This window comes from Anguilla rostrata, chromosome 8, assembly GCF_018555375.3.
Source record: "Anguilla rostrata isolate EN2019 chromosome 8, ASM1855537v3, whole genome shotgun sequence".
NCBI lineage: Eukaryota > Metazoa > Chordata > Actinopteri > Anguilliformes > Anguillidae > Anguilla > Anguilla rostrata.
The window spans coordinates 46,616,255-46,632,485 of NC_057940.1; the positions used below are offsets into that span (position 1 = coordinate 46,616,255).

A 16,231-nucleotide genomic window follows, 5' to 3' on the forward strand; every position below is an offset into this window, starting at 1 on the left:
TTGTCTCGTTTATTTCATTATTCAGTGAGCAGCGTTTTCACTGCTGTATTGGCATATTTTAGAGCTAATGTCGGGTTTATCTTGTTGCTACGGAATATTGCATTACATTACGTTACAGGCATTTGGCAGACGCTCTTATCCAGAGCGACGTACAACAAAATGTATTACCATAACGAGGAACAAGTGTGTCGAAAACCCTGGGTGCAGGGAACAACCCTAGTTTTGCAGTCTATGCAAAAATAGAAGCAATAGTTAAGATGAGTTAATACTAAGTCACGTACGAAACAACTACCTAGTTACAACCCTAAGCTTACAGTCAATGTAGAGATTAAATTGAGAATACGATTTCTCTCAGCATAATGACGGATTTAAAGACTAAACGAACTCACCCGATATTGTCTTCAAATGGACCGTATTATTTATTTAGACATTGGCAGACTACAGCATAAATTGCGTCTTTTGTTTATATTCAATATTAGTAATTGCAGTGAGAAACTGCAGCTGTAGGTCATTATGTTATGGTAGCAACGGAACGAAGCGGACTATGAGGCTACCGTCATTGTTTCATTATACCAGCGTGTTTTCGCGCGTTTGCACAGAAACTCAGTTTGCGACTGCGTTTGCGACGCTCAGACCCTCCCCTCACTGCTAAAAACTAGACCTACGGTGTCGGATTACTTGCGTCGCCATGGTTGTCGCTTGCCGTAAAGAAGTTTACTCGATGTCGTAACCGTTTAGATTTGGAGCTCCAGCTTTTCCGCACCCCACCTAATGAAAAAGTCCAAATGGTGTGCAAACCATTTGGCGGACATAGGTGCTCCCAATAGGAAAGTTGTAGAGCACATTCAGATGCATCAGTCGATGAAGTTTTGTGTTGATCTGACTTACGGTGTGGGAGTTATGACCTTTTAAAGTATGATCCTTTGTTATAGTGCCACCATCTGGCCGACATAGGTGATTTTTTAGTGCCTGAGTAGTGGGGGGCCATAGGAACCCACCTACCAAATTTGGTTGGTCTACAACTTATGGTTGCTGAGCCTCAGACATTTTAGTGGAGAAAACTGCCACGCCCCAACTAAAAAGTCTAAATGGCGGGCAAACAATATGGCGATAGGTGGGGCCAATGGCAAAGTTGTAGAGCACGTTCAGATGCATAGGTCGATGAAGTTTTGTGTTCATCTAACTTATGGTGTGGCCTTTTACGCAAAACCCTTTGTTATAGCGCCACCATCTGGCCGACGTAGTGCCTGAGTAGTGGGGGTATAGTGCCTATAGTTTACTTTTGGAATGCATAACAAGTTATCACCAGAAGATCTGAGGGCACATTTGGGCTGATATCTATTCAGCAGGTCAGATATGTAAGGTGGTGCTAAACCAGTCTGAGATTTAAAAACAAGTAAAATAATTTTTAAATCAATTCTATATTATACAGGCAGCCAATGCAGAGATGCAAGTACAGGTGTGATGTGAGCTCTCTTTTTGGTTTGTGTCAAGATTCTTGCAGCTGAGCTTTGCACAAGTTGTTGCTGCTCTATATATATTTTTTGGAAGACCAGAGAAGAGAGCATTACAGTAGTCTAATCTACTTGTAACAAAGGCATGTATTAACCGTTCAGCATCAGCTTGCGTGAGGAAAGGCCTTACTTTAGTAATGTTTCACAAATGGAGGAAGTTTACCCATGTTACAATTTCTTATATGTGGCAGAAAGCTTAGGTTAGCATCCAAGATTACACCTAGATTCTTAACTTGAGGTTTATTGTTTGACACTAGAGGTCCTAGGTTCTTAGATAGTCTTTCTCTCTGGGCCTTCGATCCAATGATAATTATCTCAGTCTTATCCTAATTCAATTGAAGAAAATTATGAGACATCAGAGATTAGACATGAGATTAGACAGTTTTCTAAGGAACTTATCAGGCTTTCATCCTCAGGCAATACAGAAATATAAAGCTAGGTATTATCAGCATAGCTATGGAAATTAACCCCATGGTTACTAATGATTTTACCAAGTGGAAGCATGTATAAAGAAAAGATTAATGGGCCAATAATAGAACCCTGAGGAATCCCACAGTGAATAATAGCTTTTTTTGATACAGAATCCCCCAGGGCAACACAAAAATTTCTTTCAGCCAGTTATGAATAAAACTATTTAAGAACTGTTCCTGAGGGACCTACCCAAATGTTTAAGTCGATGTAGCAAAATCTTATGGTCCACAGTGTCAAATGCAGCACTGAGATCTAACAGAACAAGAATAGACACACCCAGCAGCATCTATGCACATTCAAATATCATTAATTACCTTGACTAGAGCTGTTTCTGTACTGTGGTTTGACCGGAAGCCTGACTGAAATATCTCAAGAATGGAATTTTTACTGAGAAAAACTGTCTAAACTGCAGGTTCCTTTTGTTTCGCAAATGAGTAATTACAGGCGTAAATCAGGCAGTTTGTCATCAAAAAAATTGATGAAGAGTGTTACATGAGGCCATCTATTGCTTGAAGAGATATAATCACGTATGTAGTGTAGTGCTCATTATCTAGGCTTCACCAAGATCATGTCTGCAGTGTGGTATAAAGCATTTTAATTTTATAAATGGGTGTTTTTTATTTATATATTTTTATATATATTTTAATTATGGTGAAAAGGAGATGCATCTTTTTGATTCCCAGTTCCCAACCTGCTGCCAGTGTGAGATAATGCATATCCATAGGGTGGGTGAAACCTGTTTTGGCGATTTTTCAGAAAACAAAGTTCGGCAGTTTATTTTTAATCCACAATGGCATAAATGCTATAGTATAATAAAATAACAATAAATAAATAGCTGACGTTCCAGAAAATGACAGTTGTTTAATTTAATACGATGTTAAAAAAATAGCTGCTTCCCTCAGCAAGTAGTAGGCTAACTATCATTGGGGAGAAAGGATACGTATTTTTCAGCCAATTTTTTTTTTTGTTTCAGGAACAGAAAATAAAAAGCAAGAAATGAATGAGTGTTCGATATTCATTTTAAAAACATGAATTGAAAAATGAGAATCAATTGGTTATATGTGTTGCTGACTGCTATTAAACATACAATTACATAAAATGAACTTGCTGTCGATTTTAAAGTTTATGGTGTTATGTTCGGATTTTTCTAAGTTCCTCAGGACAGCTTTACATTATAGAACAATATTAATATATGAAAGCATGAAAACATAATAACCAACTTACATGTAAATCATTTCACAGCAATTTTTTATTATAACAAAAATGTGTAATAATATCTTCAATGAGGTTAGATTTTTTTTATAATGACCCAATTGACTTAGGTGCAGCGTTAGGTGCAGGCACAAATGCTTGTAAACAAAGTCAAATGACCTGTTAAAGTGAACCCAGATGCCAATTTCGTTTTAATGTTTCTGCGTGGAACGCCCGTGAATACATTGCCAGCAGAAAGTGTCATCTCCCTCTGCAACTACAGTGATTACACAGGAAGAGGGAAGTGGATAATAAATCATATTAAAGAAAATATTTTTTTCTGATAAGTTAGGCATTTTAATGTTGTTATTTGAGTAGAATGTACGACATTGTAAAAAATAAACTGTTTTTCGAAAAATCGCCAAAACGGTTTTGACATACTTATTAGGATCTTACGAGTTTTGTAATAATATATAAAAAAGAGAGTTACTAGATCCATAAAAATATTTGAATTTCTATGCTGATACCAGTCCAATATCAGCTGGTATTAGGGCTTTATTTTTTCCAAGTACTAATGTTATCTAAACTCATTTTAAGATTTCTCCAAACAGGAACAAAAGACTGAGTTACACCTTTAGACAGACACTTCAACACAACACTACATTTAGCTGAAAACAAAACAACTTGATGGACGTAGTTCCTGTGGGCAATCTACATGTGGTGACTGGAAGTGCTGCCGATATTACCTCCATGAGAAACAGCTAATGGCTGTTCTCTGGCAGCGGAGGGAAGGTGGCCCTTAACCCCTGGGATGGGGGCACCTTCTGTCAATCACTCCCACTTGACCATTATGAAAATGGGAAGTGGGAGCTATTACACTCCCCATGTCCACTTCCAGGGCTTTTCCTTCCCTAGTCCTATACCGTGTTTACCGTGAGTAAATGCTCTTTTTGCCCGGGACCTTGTGTGCCATACAGTCCATCGTTTTTCCCAAAACTCAGTCTGTACAGGAACCTGTTAACAGTGAATTCCTGGTTAGGTGGAGTCAGGGCTGGGAAGTGGTTTTTGGGTGCATAGTCCAAGGGGGAGGGGACCTGGGACTCCCTCTCTTGCAGCAGGAACAGAGGTGTGAAGCTGCAGGGCATCTAAGATGGGCCAGGCAGTTTTGCCTGCGTCTGGCCCTTAGTACGAACCACTGCTGCCCCTCATGAAGGTTTCTGAGCTACCTCCTGAGCTATGGGGCGACATAGGAGCTCAGGAGGTAAGACCGATTGTCTGGCAGTCGGAGGGTTGCCGGTTCAAACCCCGCTCTGGGCGTGTCGAAGTGTCCTTGAGCAAGACACCTAACCCCTAACTGCTCTGGCGAATGAGAGGCATCAATTGTAAAGCGCTTTGGATAAAAGTGCTATATAAATTCAGTCCATTTACCATTTACCATTCTCCTCTTTACTGGCTGCTGGAGTGGTGAGGGAAGCCCATGGTTTTGCCCCAGGTTCTCTCCATGCTGCAGGGCAACAGCAGGAGGGCTTTTACAATTTGGGCAATTGTTTATGGCATCTGATCCTCCGTCCGCTGTCGGTATATCATGGCCCGGGAGATTCATCTCTATCTCCTGGAGTGCGCAGCTCTCCAGTCCTGGCTGTGTGGGGTTGTCTCAGATCGCCGGCTCCAGCTTCTGCGGTGTGCAGGTCTCCTCTGGCAGGATGTTGCCCTCTGTAGGGGATGATGCAGGCAATCCCAAAGAGTACCACAGTGATCAGATGGATTGTCAACATGAATATTAACGTTACAAAATCAGTACATTTTTACAGTATTTTTTAGAGATACTGTCACAAAGATGCTTTACAGAGAAAACCAAGCTGAAAAATCCAGTCATACTTTAATACAAAACTTCCAAAGAAAAATCTCTGTTAAGTTAACTCTTAAGAATAATGGTCTTGTTTTGGGCAACCTATAAACAATAGGAATGAGGACAGATGTTTGTTTGTATGCAGCTGTAGTAGAAATTCAAAGAACACACCAAAGCTAAGCTGTATGCTATCAAGCATGTGTAGTGAATCTTTGCTGCCGAAACTGCTAATATACTGAAGCTTTGAAATAGTGAACATTTGTAATCTTACAGAGACAGCACAGTGACTACACTATTTCCTAAACACTACATCAGTGCGTCCAAGTGTGTTTCATTATCCTCTTAATTGTTCTCAACCTGTTGTTTCCTTATCAGCCAATGGCATCTGTTCCATTAAAGCAGTGAAATCTACATAGGTTGTCGACTCAATTGGTTTGATTAAGTGTATGTCTTAGCAGATCATGCTAATGGATCCTCTGTCATTTCTCAACAGGAGACATCATTAGATACCAGTGTCATCCTGGATTCACACTGGTGGGGAACGAGATCCTGACCTGTAGGCTAGGGGAGCGACTGCAGATGGACGGCCCACCTCCAGTGTGCCAAGGTTGTCTTTACATTTAATGCATGGTTTCTCCCAGTCGGTAGAATGACTTTAATTAAGATGCCAAATTTATGAGCACTCCTCCCACCACTCTCCCTGTTTTGTTTCCTCAGATCACTCTCAAACAGCTTGTTCTGTCAAACATTATATATGTTATTTTTGAAATTGAGTGTGTTTAAATAGGTTAGTGGTATTATATAATGTGGATATTTCACACTGTAATGTAAGCGTTAGTTAGTAGTGTAATAGTTTTTGTGAAGCATGCAACAGTGATGACGTGACAGTTGGAACATTGCCAAAACGTGGTGGACGGTTGAAAATTGTTTTCATGTCGTCCCATCCTCAAACAAGAAAACATACGAGAGTACAGAGTATAGAAATACATACAAGAGTAAATTATTACGCATTTAGGTACTGTACCACATTGTGTAACAATATTTTTTGCATTATTTTTTAGTGTGATAGCAATGTTTAATCTTAAACCTTCATAAGGGGCTCATTTATATGCTTTATAATGGACAAAAAGCATTTTATTACATTTTGGAGAGATTTTGGTTATGTTTCTGGACCCCTAGATATTTTAGTCCACTGTACTGATGGAAAGCTTGTAATTCCCACTCAAAAATGATGAAACAGTGAGTTTCTTGAGTCAAAACTGTTGATTTGTAGTGACATACAGGAATATGTTGTGATTTACAGCAATGCATAATCAAGACATTTTGGATAGATTTGGGGACGCTGGGTAAACTGCTTAGTTTTTGCTTCATAAATCTATAGTAGTTCTACATATCCACCCTTAGATTTTATGAACTTGTGGTCAAGATGTTTTTGATCCGGCACATGTATAGTTTAATCTCCTGTATATATGCAATCTCTCAGTATTCCATTGCAAACTAAAAAAGTGCAAATTCTAGTCTTGTCTAGACAATTGCATTTGTGGCACTTTATTTCTTCCAAAATTATGAATATAAACTAACCTGCTTAGTATTGTAAATTGTACAAATGTCTTGCTTGATTTAAGACATTTTTCAAGTCTCTGTGGTGTACACATCTGCAGTTATAAAGCTTTAAATAGGGTACCCCCTAAATGGGAAAGGATTGGCCAGATTTGGCATGTGCACTAAGGGGTTAAGGAATTGTGATATTGCTTGTATGTAATGTTGTGCGCAGATTATATCGCTTCTCTTGTTAATTAGCTACAGCCACCTAGCCCGCATGGCTAACATATACTCTTACTAGGGAGGTCAAACCTGTTTTGGCGATCTTTCAGAAAATATATTTTGACTGTTCAACATATAAATCGCCAGTTTGCCAGAATATAACTGTTGTTTCCTATAATACGATTTTTAAAATTAGCCGCTTCCCTCCGCATGTAATCACTATCGTTGGAGGGAAACGCATCATCACCTGTGCAACTTTTAGGGTGGGGTTATCTGTTTTCCTTCAACAACATGAACCAATATTTTGTGGTATTCGTACAGTAAAACTAATATACTGTACGCATTTACTGATATATATCGTTATGGGATGTGTCATTTAAAGAAAATGCAATACGTGCCAAAATGACTCAGTTTCAAACATAGCGGCCCCGTAGCTTCAAAATTACATTGCAGTTGGGTCCTGGAATCGAACAGGCTCCTGTTCCCATTTTCACCCTAACAAAAAAAAAACACCCATTCATAAAACTAAAATTCTTTATACCATAGTGTAGACACGATCTTGGAGAAAAAATATATGTAAAAATATTGTGATTCAGAATGCAGAGACGGCGCATGTCTCCTTTTTATCGTAATTACAAAAAAAACACCCATTCGTAAAACTCAAATGCTTTATACCACACTGTAGATAAGACCTTGGCAAATATATATATATATATATATATATATATAAGAAAATTGTTGTTCAAACGAGTTTTCCTGGTGACTTAGCCACCAGAAATAATACACTAGCAGCAGGTTATAGCACGCTATGGAATACTATTCTATCTGCTGGGAATCCAGAGATTGCTCATTTTCGTCATAATTATAAAGAACACCCATTCGTAAAAGAAAAAAATTATTTATACCACACTATAGGTAAGACCCTGGCAAAGATATATATGTAAGAAAATTGTTGTTCAAACAAGGTTTCCTGATGACTTAGCCACCAGAAAACACATACACAGGTAACAGGTCATGGCTAGCTCTAGCTATTTGAACTGCAGGGGATTCGGAATCCCGATGGATGCTCATGTCTCCTTTTCACCATAATTACAAAAAACACCCATTTGTAAAACTCAAATGCTTTATACCACAATGTAGATAAGGTCTTCACAAAGAAATACATATAAAAACATTTGTTTGTTCAATCAAGGTTTAGCAGTCTATATATTCCAGAAAATATTTTATAGGGCCTCTTCACTGACATAACTTGGAGAAATCGGAATTGAACAATCAGGATGATGGCAAGACAAGTATGAGCTGCAATTTCAATAACATTTAATTTCAGCAAAACAAACTCCCTTCTGGGGTTATTTTAAATAAAATAGCAAGTGCCAGATTTTTTGGTGCCATATCGCTTCTGAAATGGCTGTAGAAATATGTCTCTCAGGACGCTGGCAGCTGTAACATTTTCAGGACACCTAAATATAAGAATGACTAATAATAACTAATAATAACCAATTAACATTTTAAACTTTCCACAGTGAGTTTTTCTTGTGGTGAAAATAATGCCTTCAACATGGTTAGATTTTTTATAATGACCCCACTCATTTTGGTGAAGTGTTAAATGCAGGCAAAAATGCTCATAAACAGAGTCAAGTTTGCCTAATAATTCTTGATTTATAAAGTAAAAAACTAACATCGCTGAAATATCTGTGCATTTTTTAAACGATTTAATTGTTCTATCTGTTCCGATTTTGTATATTTCCTTTTTAAATGACCTGAAGTGAGCCCATATTCCAATTTTGTTTCATGTTTCTGCGTGGAACTCTCATTGTGATTACATTGCAGGCCTCCCTACTCTTACTAACAACAGTCTGCCCTCCTTTTAAACAAGGTCTGTGCATGTGATCTATCATGCACTAACATACTCATTTGATATGGTATCGTACATTTAGAATAAAAAGGTACGCTGAAATTAGCTAGACGAAGCTAACTTCAGTAGCCTTTTATCCATGCCGTTCCCCTGAATTCCAAGCCAGCTTTTAGCAGAAGATGCTAAACACTGATTCATAGGTTCCCTCTAACAGAGGAGCTTTTGTTCCCTGCCCCACGTGTGCTGGTGAACACACACATGATTCGACACATGCAGAACAGTCTAGTTCTGCAGTTATTTCATTTTCTATTTAGCCTTTAATGATTTTTGTTTGATTGTTTGTTGTTTGTTTAATAAATTCTATTTTATTAAACTATTCAGATAAATGCTTGAGCCTACCACCTCAAAGAACTTATGCAAGTTATATCATTGGTTATTTTTAAAAATATTTAATGTTAAAATTCATAATCATGAATTGATTCATTTTTTGAGACTGATTAATTATGACTTGGATCATACTTTGTGAGGATTATTAAAACAGATACGTTTTAATTATATGTCCTTACTCATCTACAATTCGTAGAGGTGTTTTTCCCTACAACAGCATTTCATGAACATCATACCATCATACCAAGCCAGTCAAACATGGTGGTGATAGTGTGCATGTCAGGTCATCTGTGTGTGAACTTAAGCACAAGCGTAATTGGGTTATGCACCAAGACAGTGATCCAGAACACCAAAGCAAGTTCACATCTGAATGCCTGAAAATAAACAAAATTAAAGTTTTGGAGTGGTCTCGTCCTGATTTGAACCTAATAGAGATTCTGTGGCAGGACCTGAAATGCGTAGTTCATACTCAAATACCTACCAATTTGTCAAACTTAAAGCAGTTCCGCAAAGAAGAGTGGGCTAAAATTCCTCCACAGTGATGTGAAAGACTAATATAAAATGATAAGAAGTGTTTGGTTGCAGTAATTGCTGCTAAAGGCAACCAGTTATTAAATGAGTGATATGGGTGTTTGTTAACTTTTTTCATTAAACAAATTAAATGTTTTTTTTTTTGTTTACCCAGGTTCCGTTCGTCCAATATTACATTTCGTGTAAAGATCTGAAACCATTCAGTGTAACCAAAATGCAATAATAGAGGAAATCAGGAAGGGGGCAAATACTTTTTCACAGCACTGTATCTCAGAGTAAACCAAAATAATAAAGACAATGAAATATTTTATATATGGACCGTTGTTGCAATCAGATGCCTACATTGTATAATTTGGATTTTTGTCTGGTGGATGGATATTATTTCAGAGTATATCTCACAAAAGCAATAGAAAGTATTGGAAAGTAATGGAAAGTTACAAGTTCATAGAACAACAAGCCAGGTCATGACTTTTGGTTCCTTTGAGACAAAAATGACAATTGATTCTCTCTAGGTTATGGGCAATTGATGAGATGCGGAAAGTGGTGTGTTGCCATCATTGCTCTTGTTTTGTTTGATGAACAGAGTACAATTATTTTTCTGGTTTCTTTTACAGTGCAATGTCCAGCTCATGATGTACGCTTTGATTCAACTGGAGTAATTTTGAGTCCAGGCTTTCCAGACAGCTACCCCAATCTGCAGATGTGTTCCTGGAGCATCAGCGTGGAGAAGGGTTACAACATCACCCTTCACTTTGAGTTCTTCCAAACTGAGAGGGAGTTTGACATCCTGGAAGTCTTTGATGGTAGTATTCCTGGAACTTTGTGCTCTCTATAATATAACTATTGTGTAGTCACACTGAAAGTATTCTTGATATTTGTCTCACTTCATTTTTGAAGTCTCATTACCACAGATAGAAAATGGTGCAACTGTTTTTACAGGCCACAATATAAACATTCTTCAGGGAGGGTCAAATTAGATGCACTGTTTGAATTCACGCATGTTTATTCATGGAATTAAAACCACAAAACTGTGCCTAATAAATACTATAGTGTTGTTAGAATTATAGGGTGGCTTTTGTGCTCTATTTTCTTGCCTTGTAGAAAGCCTCAAATGGACTATGTTCTGCACGCAACCCTCTGTGGTGAAGACCTAGCAACAGAGGACTGGTTATTCTAAACATATTTTCATAAGTGTAATTTTTGTCTGTCAGGGATAAATGATTAACCAATAATAGGTGGGTGATTAAGTTTGTCCTCTTATTCCCTTAGCTTGCTTGCAATAGATAAAGGTAAAATAAAGGAGTTGGCTACCATTATCATTTTAATGTTACTTTGTTAATACTTTATATAGCTGCTTTATCTGAAAGTGGTTGTATCCAGCTGATTGAGACGTGTTATCTACAGTATCTAAAGTATACATACACCTAGGCTAAAGGCATTTAAACTCAATTTTTCACAACTCCACACATTTTATGTTACTGTACATTTCCTGTGTTAAGTCAATTAGGGTATCTACTTTATTTCCATAAGAGGTTATTTCAAAATAATAGCTAAGAGACAGATTTATTTCAGCTTTTATATACTATATCAGATTTTCAATGGGACAAAAGTTTACATACACGTTGTTAGTATTTGGTGGCATTACCTTTTAATTTCTTAACTTGAATCAAACGCTTGGGGTTGCCTTCCACAAGCTTCTCACAATACTTTGCCAGAATTTTTGCCCATTCCTCCTGACAGAACTGATGTAACTCAGTCTATGGGATTCAGGTCAGGGCGTTGTGATGGCCACTCCAATACTTTCAGTTTGTTGTCTTTAAGCCATTTTGTTACAACTTTGGAGGTATGCTTAGGATCATTATCCTGCTGGAAGATCCAGTTGCGACGAAGTTTTAACTTTATAGCTGATGTCTTGAAGTGTTGCTTCAGTATTTCTAGATAATCCTCCTTTCTAATGGTGCCATCCATTTTCTGAAGTGCACCAGTCCCTTTTCCAGCAAAACACCCCCACAACATGATGATACCACCCCAATGCTTCACAGTTGGGATGGTGTTCTTCGGATTAAAAGCCTCACCCTTTTTCTCCATACATAGTGCTGATCATTATGGCCAAACAGATCAATTTTTGTTTCATCTGACCGGAGAACACTCTTCCAAAAGGCTAGGTCTTTATCGTGGTGATCACCTGAATACTTCATTCTGGCTTTTTTATGCCAGTCCTGGAGTAGGGGATTCTTCCTTGCGCGACAGCCTTTCAGGCCAGGGCATTGTAGGATTCTCTTAATGGTGGATGTATATACTTTGTTACCCGATGCCTCTAAGTCCTTCACCAGTTCCTTCATTGTTGTCTTGGGGTTCAGTTGAACCTTTCTGAAGTTCATTCAGCCCTGGGAGTTAATTTGTGCCTCCTGCCTGAACGTTGCAGTATATTTTTATATTTGCATACAATTGTTTGTACAGATGTTCATGGTACCTTCAGATGTTTGGAAATTGCTTTGTCTGAGGTCTTGGCTCAGTTGCTTGGATTTTCCCATGGTATCAAGGGCAAAAAGCAGTGGCTCTGAAGGTAGGCCCTTAAATACAGCCACAGGTGCCAATTAACTTCCAATTAACTCCCAATTATGACAGTTGGCCAATCAGAAACTTCAAAAAAGTAATTACATCAGGGGTACATACAGTGGTACATACAGTATTTAATTAATTAATTATCAAGTTTTCACATTCATTATTGATAAGCAAGCATTGATATCTGATCATGTTGTAGCATAGTTTTCAGGATGGTAAAACAAAATCAAGTTTCCCTGCGTGTTGTTCCATTTTTAATTTCCCAAGATGAACCTGTAGATCGCTAGACAGTTTGATTTGACAAGATGAACTTTCTGGCTTGTTGGACATGATCGGTGGGTCTGCAAAGCATCATCATCTAAGTTCAAAGCATAAATTGAAAAAAACAGAGAGGTTTGACTCTGCAGAAGGTAACGTAACCCTGCATCAGCTGTTTTTATTTTTAGAGTTGTTGCTGCTACCAGCTAACTACCAGTGATGCCACTTCTGCTAGTAGCTTGCCAAATAGTGGGCCTATACACGCAATGGGACAGCAATGCCTTTAATTTATTGATGGCCAAGTTGGACTTTGTACGACATCTGGAATCCTAGGATAGGCTATTGTGACCACTTTTGGTAGGTAGAAGTCGAAGAAGGCCTTTGAGGATAAGACACATTTTATTTATGTCATGGTGATGGTATTTTACATACTAATATAGGCCCTATTTTTGGTTATGATTTGTCTATGGCTTTGGTTTTCTGACTGAAAATTGTTGTGAGGTTTGATCAGGTTTATTCAGAACAAAATTAAGTTCAACAACCAATTAGAATAAGGTATGTCTGTATTTTTATTGGCTATGAAAATGAATACACGAATAGGCTATTTGAAAACAATAATTTGCATAACATGATGAATTATATGATTCTTAATCAGTGGAAATGATAATTATGCAATGGCTAAATAATGAAGTTGAGGAGTTATGGAGGAATATTTCAGACAAAATTAAATAAATAAATACATCTATAAATAATTAAATATATTGTGTAATGTGACAATAAATAAATAATAATAAAATGAAATGTGAGCATAGATAATTTAAATGTGGCACGAAATGTATGTATTTATTTATTTAATTATTTATTTATTTCAATGATGCTACGTGCGACATGAAATAAGGCTTGAAATTAAAACCGTCACTTTCACCCATCAAAGTTGGGAGGGCGAGCTCTAGTGAGTACTGTTTTTTGATTGGTGCATTGACTTGATTCGATTGTTCATGCCTAATTCAACATGGCTGCACTGGAGGTGTGTTGTTGCACCCCACATGGTGCAAATAACCGTGCTGTTGAATAAAAGAAGCAACATATTTGAATTTCTGACATGTAACAAGGAATGAAGAGACATAGGGCATGGGGACATCAGGCTAAGCTAGCATAAGAATGATGCCTGAAAAAGCTAGCTCGGCACACTGGAAAGCTAGCTCGGGACCACTGAAATTACCTTGAACAAGAGTAGTGAAGTGAATAGTTGGTACATTTACAAAATATGATTCTGGAGTTGATTCTACAGAGACCTGCGAGGAATTCAGTGCCTCTTGAATCAAATTAGCCACGTCGCGGAATAATTGTGGGCAACTTTTTCTGCTCGTCATGACCACCACTGACCGCCCGCTGGCACAACATAGTGTGCTACTGCGCTTTGCTTGCCTTGGGAATCCTATCGCTCATCGCTGGATTGCTGTAGACTGCAGCCACCAGAGGCGGGTCTCTCAGAAATACTCAACCTATCACTAAGCGTCCTGTGTTTTGTGTACTCGATAGAGGCCACCCTCCCAACTTTGATGGGTGAAAGTGACTGTTTTAATTTCAAGCCTTATTTCATGTCACACATAGCGTCATTAAAATAAATAAATAAATAAATGCATACATTTTGTGCTACATTTAATTATACATGCTCACATTTCATTATTATTTATTTATTGTCACATTACACAATATATTTCATTATTTATAGATTTATTTATTTATTTAATTTTGTTAGGTGATACATCAGGTCGTGAGCTGGTCCAGGGTCCCTGCATGGGAAACTTCTGCACTGATGTCGGGAGTTGTGATGGGGTTCCAGTCAAGACGACTTGTGGATGTGCATAGATCTTCCGCTTTGCTCTATGTTCATTAAAACAGCTGTCAAAGGGAGATAAATCAGCTTGATTTATTTTGAACGGTAGCAGGCCAACTCTGTCTTAGTGATCCAGTGAGGTGCAGGTGGGGGCACCCAGCGAAGGTCCAAGGTCCTTAAGGAATGTGTCTGATCGGTTACCCTCAGAGCAAAGTTAAGGTTTTGGTGAGTTTTTATGCTCACAAAGTCAGTGACACACTGCTGACACGTGCGTTCCCTGGAATCTCAGTGGTAGATGATTTTAGGCATCCAAACATTTGATTGGCTCATTGTATTGGAGCTGTCAATCAAACATTTACCACTTTAATGTTTAAAGTATATTAAATCAGATTCTCCATTTTCTTCTCAAGGCGGGGATTTCCAGCCCCAAACTGGTGCCTAATCGATCAAGCAATTAGTTTATCACAGGGTCGCAAGAGGAAGGGGATAGGCACTTCATCACACCTTGGTTGACCAGAGATGTTATTTGTGAACATAACTCAGAGTAGGGCCAGTCCCATGGAGATATACATGAACTGGAGACAGCTTCTGCTTACCGGTTCCATGGATTCCTATGGGAGCTGCTCAATGGCGCATGAAGCCAAATCATGGAGGCTGCCATGTTTGACTATGGGCTTTTGGCACGAGAGCATGTGCACTGGGTAGCTAAACGTGAAGGATCACGGTAAACATAGAGCAATGAGTGGGTTTGCTCTGAGAAGGTTTTCAAATCGTATGATGAACTATGACTTTGCTGGCTAGCAACATGATTTTGTGGAAAGTGACTAGGCCATTTCTAATGTGGTTTCTAATAAGGCAGTAAATAGTTTTATAGAAGCATTTGGCAAGACTGTACATTACATTAGCTTGCTATCTACATAGATACTTATAAAAAAGCTACACAAGCTAGCAAGACTGAAATGCAGTGAGAAGTTGTGGTCAGCTCACTAACTAAATAACTATTAGGTTTCACAAGCTAGCTATCAAACTGTTTTACTGACTAACCCCAGCCAACTAGCTAGACAGTAGAACAGTTGTAACTGGCTAACTTTTCCGAATGATGCAAACATTCGGTGGCAGTCAACTGTAACATGTAATTATATCTAGCTAACAGGCTAGCCACAACATCTGACTGGTTTAAATCTTACAGTCAAGAAGTGTGCTTTTCAGCCATTCTGTTTTATGGGAGGTAGCTACTACTAGCTACTGTTGTTTAAAGGACATAGACAAGTGACTTCCAAAATAAATAAAAAATGTGATCCGTAACTTGGTTATTCGATTGTAGTCTAACAGGTGCTAAATCCATAAATGACCTCCCTACAGTTCCTAGTTATTCCTAACCTGCGTGATCCTGATTTCAAGGAAAACACATTGTTGTGATTGCAGACAGGAAGAGCTAACTAATATAATTCATAATTCATTGATTTATTTGCTTGCTTGAATTCCTGCGTAGTACTTGAGAGGAAGCAAAAGATTTAATCATTATTGAGTTTTATTTTTTATTCAAATGGAAACATGCAATGTGCTTTATATTTTTAGCTATGTATATAACCAAAGTGTGGTAATAAAATAAGAGCGCGTCATCTAATGGAATATTGGCTCGTTTTAATTGTTTACAGGAAAAAGTACTATATGGGCAAAGACAACTTTTTAATATGATTTGCTGTACAGTAATGTTGTTAGTCCTACTATCCTGAACTGTGGTACTGACATAATCTAAGCAGTACAAGGTGGAAATTAATCAAGATGATGTCATTGCCTAGTGCTGATAAATGTACCCCATCACTTAAAAACCATCCTACTCAATTGTGCTTTATGTCTATCTTTTTTATCATGAAATACATGCTAAGAGACTGAAAAATGAACATTTGTATCCTTAGAAAAGCAGTGAGTAATAGCCTACAATTAAAAGGGAACCGCAAAGCAATTTCAAAAACAGTGGTATTGTCCAATCTCCTGTAGCCACT

The 16,231-nt window shown here is 38.0% G+C and overlaps 1 protein-coding gene across 6 annotated transcripts in view; it reads left to right on the forward strand.

Moving 5' to 3' along the window:
• csmd3b (CUB and Sushi multiple domains 3b) overlaps positions 1-16,231 on the forward strand; it is a 919,486-nt gene that overhangs the window by 706,147 nt on the left and 197,108 nt on the right. For all 6 annotated transcript variants that reach the window (XM_064348440.1, XM_064348441.1, XM_064348442.1 and 3 more), the window contains 2 exons: positions 5,519-5,632; positions 10,177-10,365. In XM_064348440.1, coding sequence (XP_064204510.1) covers positions 5,519-5,632; positions 10,177-10,365 — 303 coding nt within the window. The remainder of the gene's footprint in view (positions 1-5,518; positions 5,633-10,176; positions 10,366-16,231) is intronic.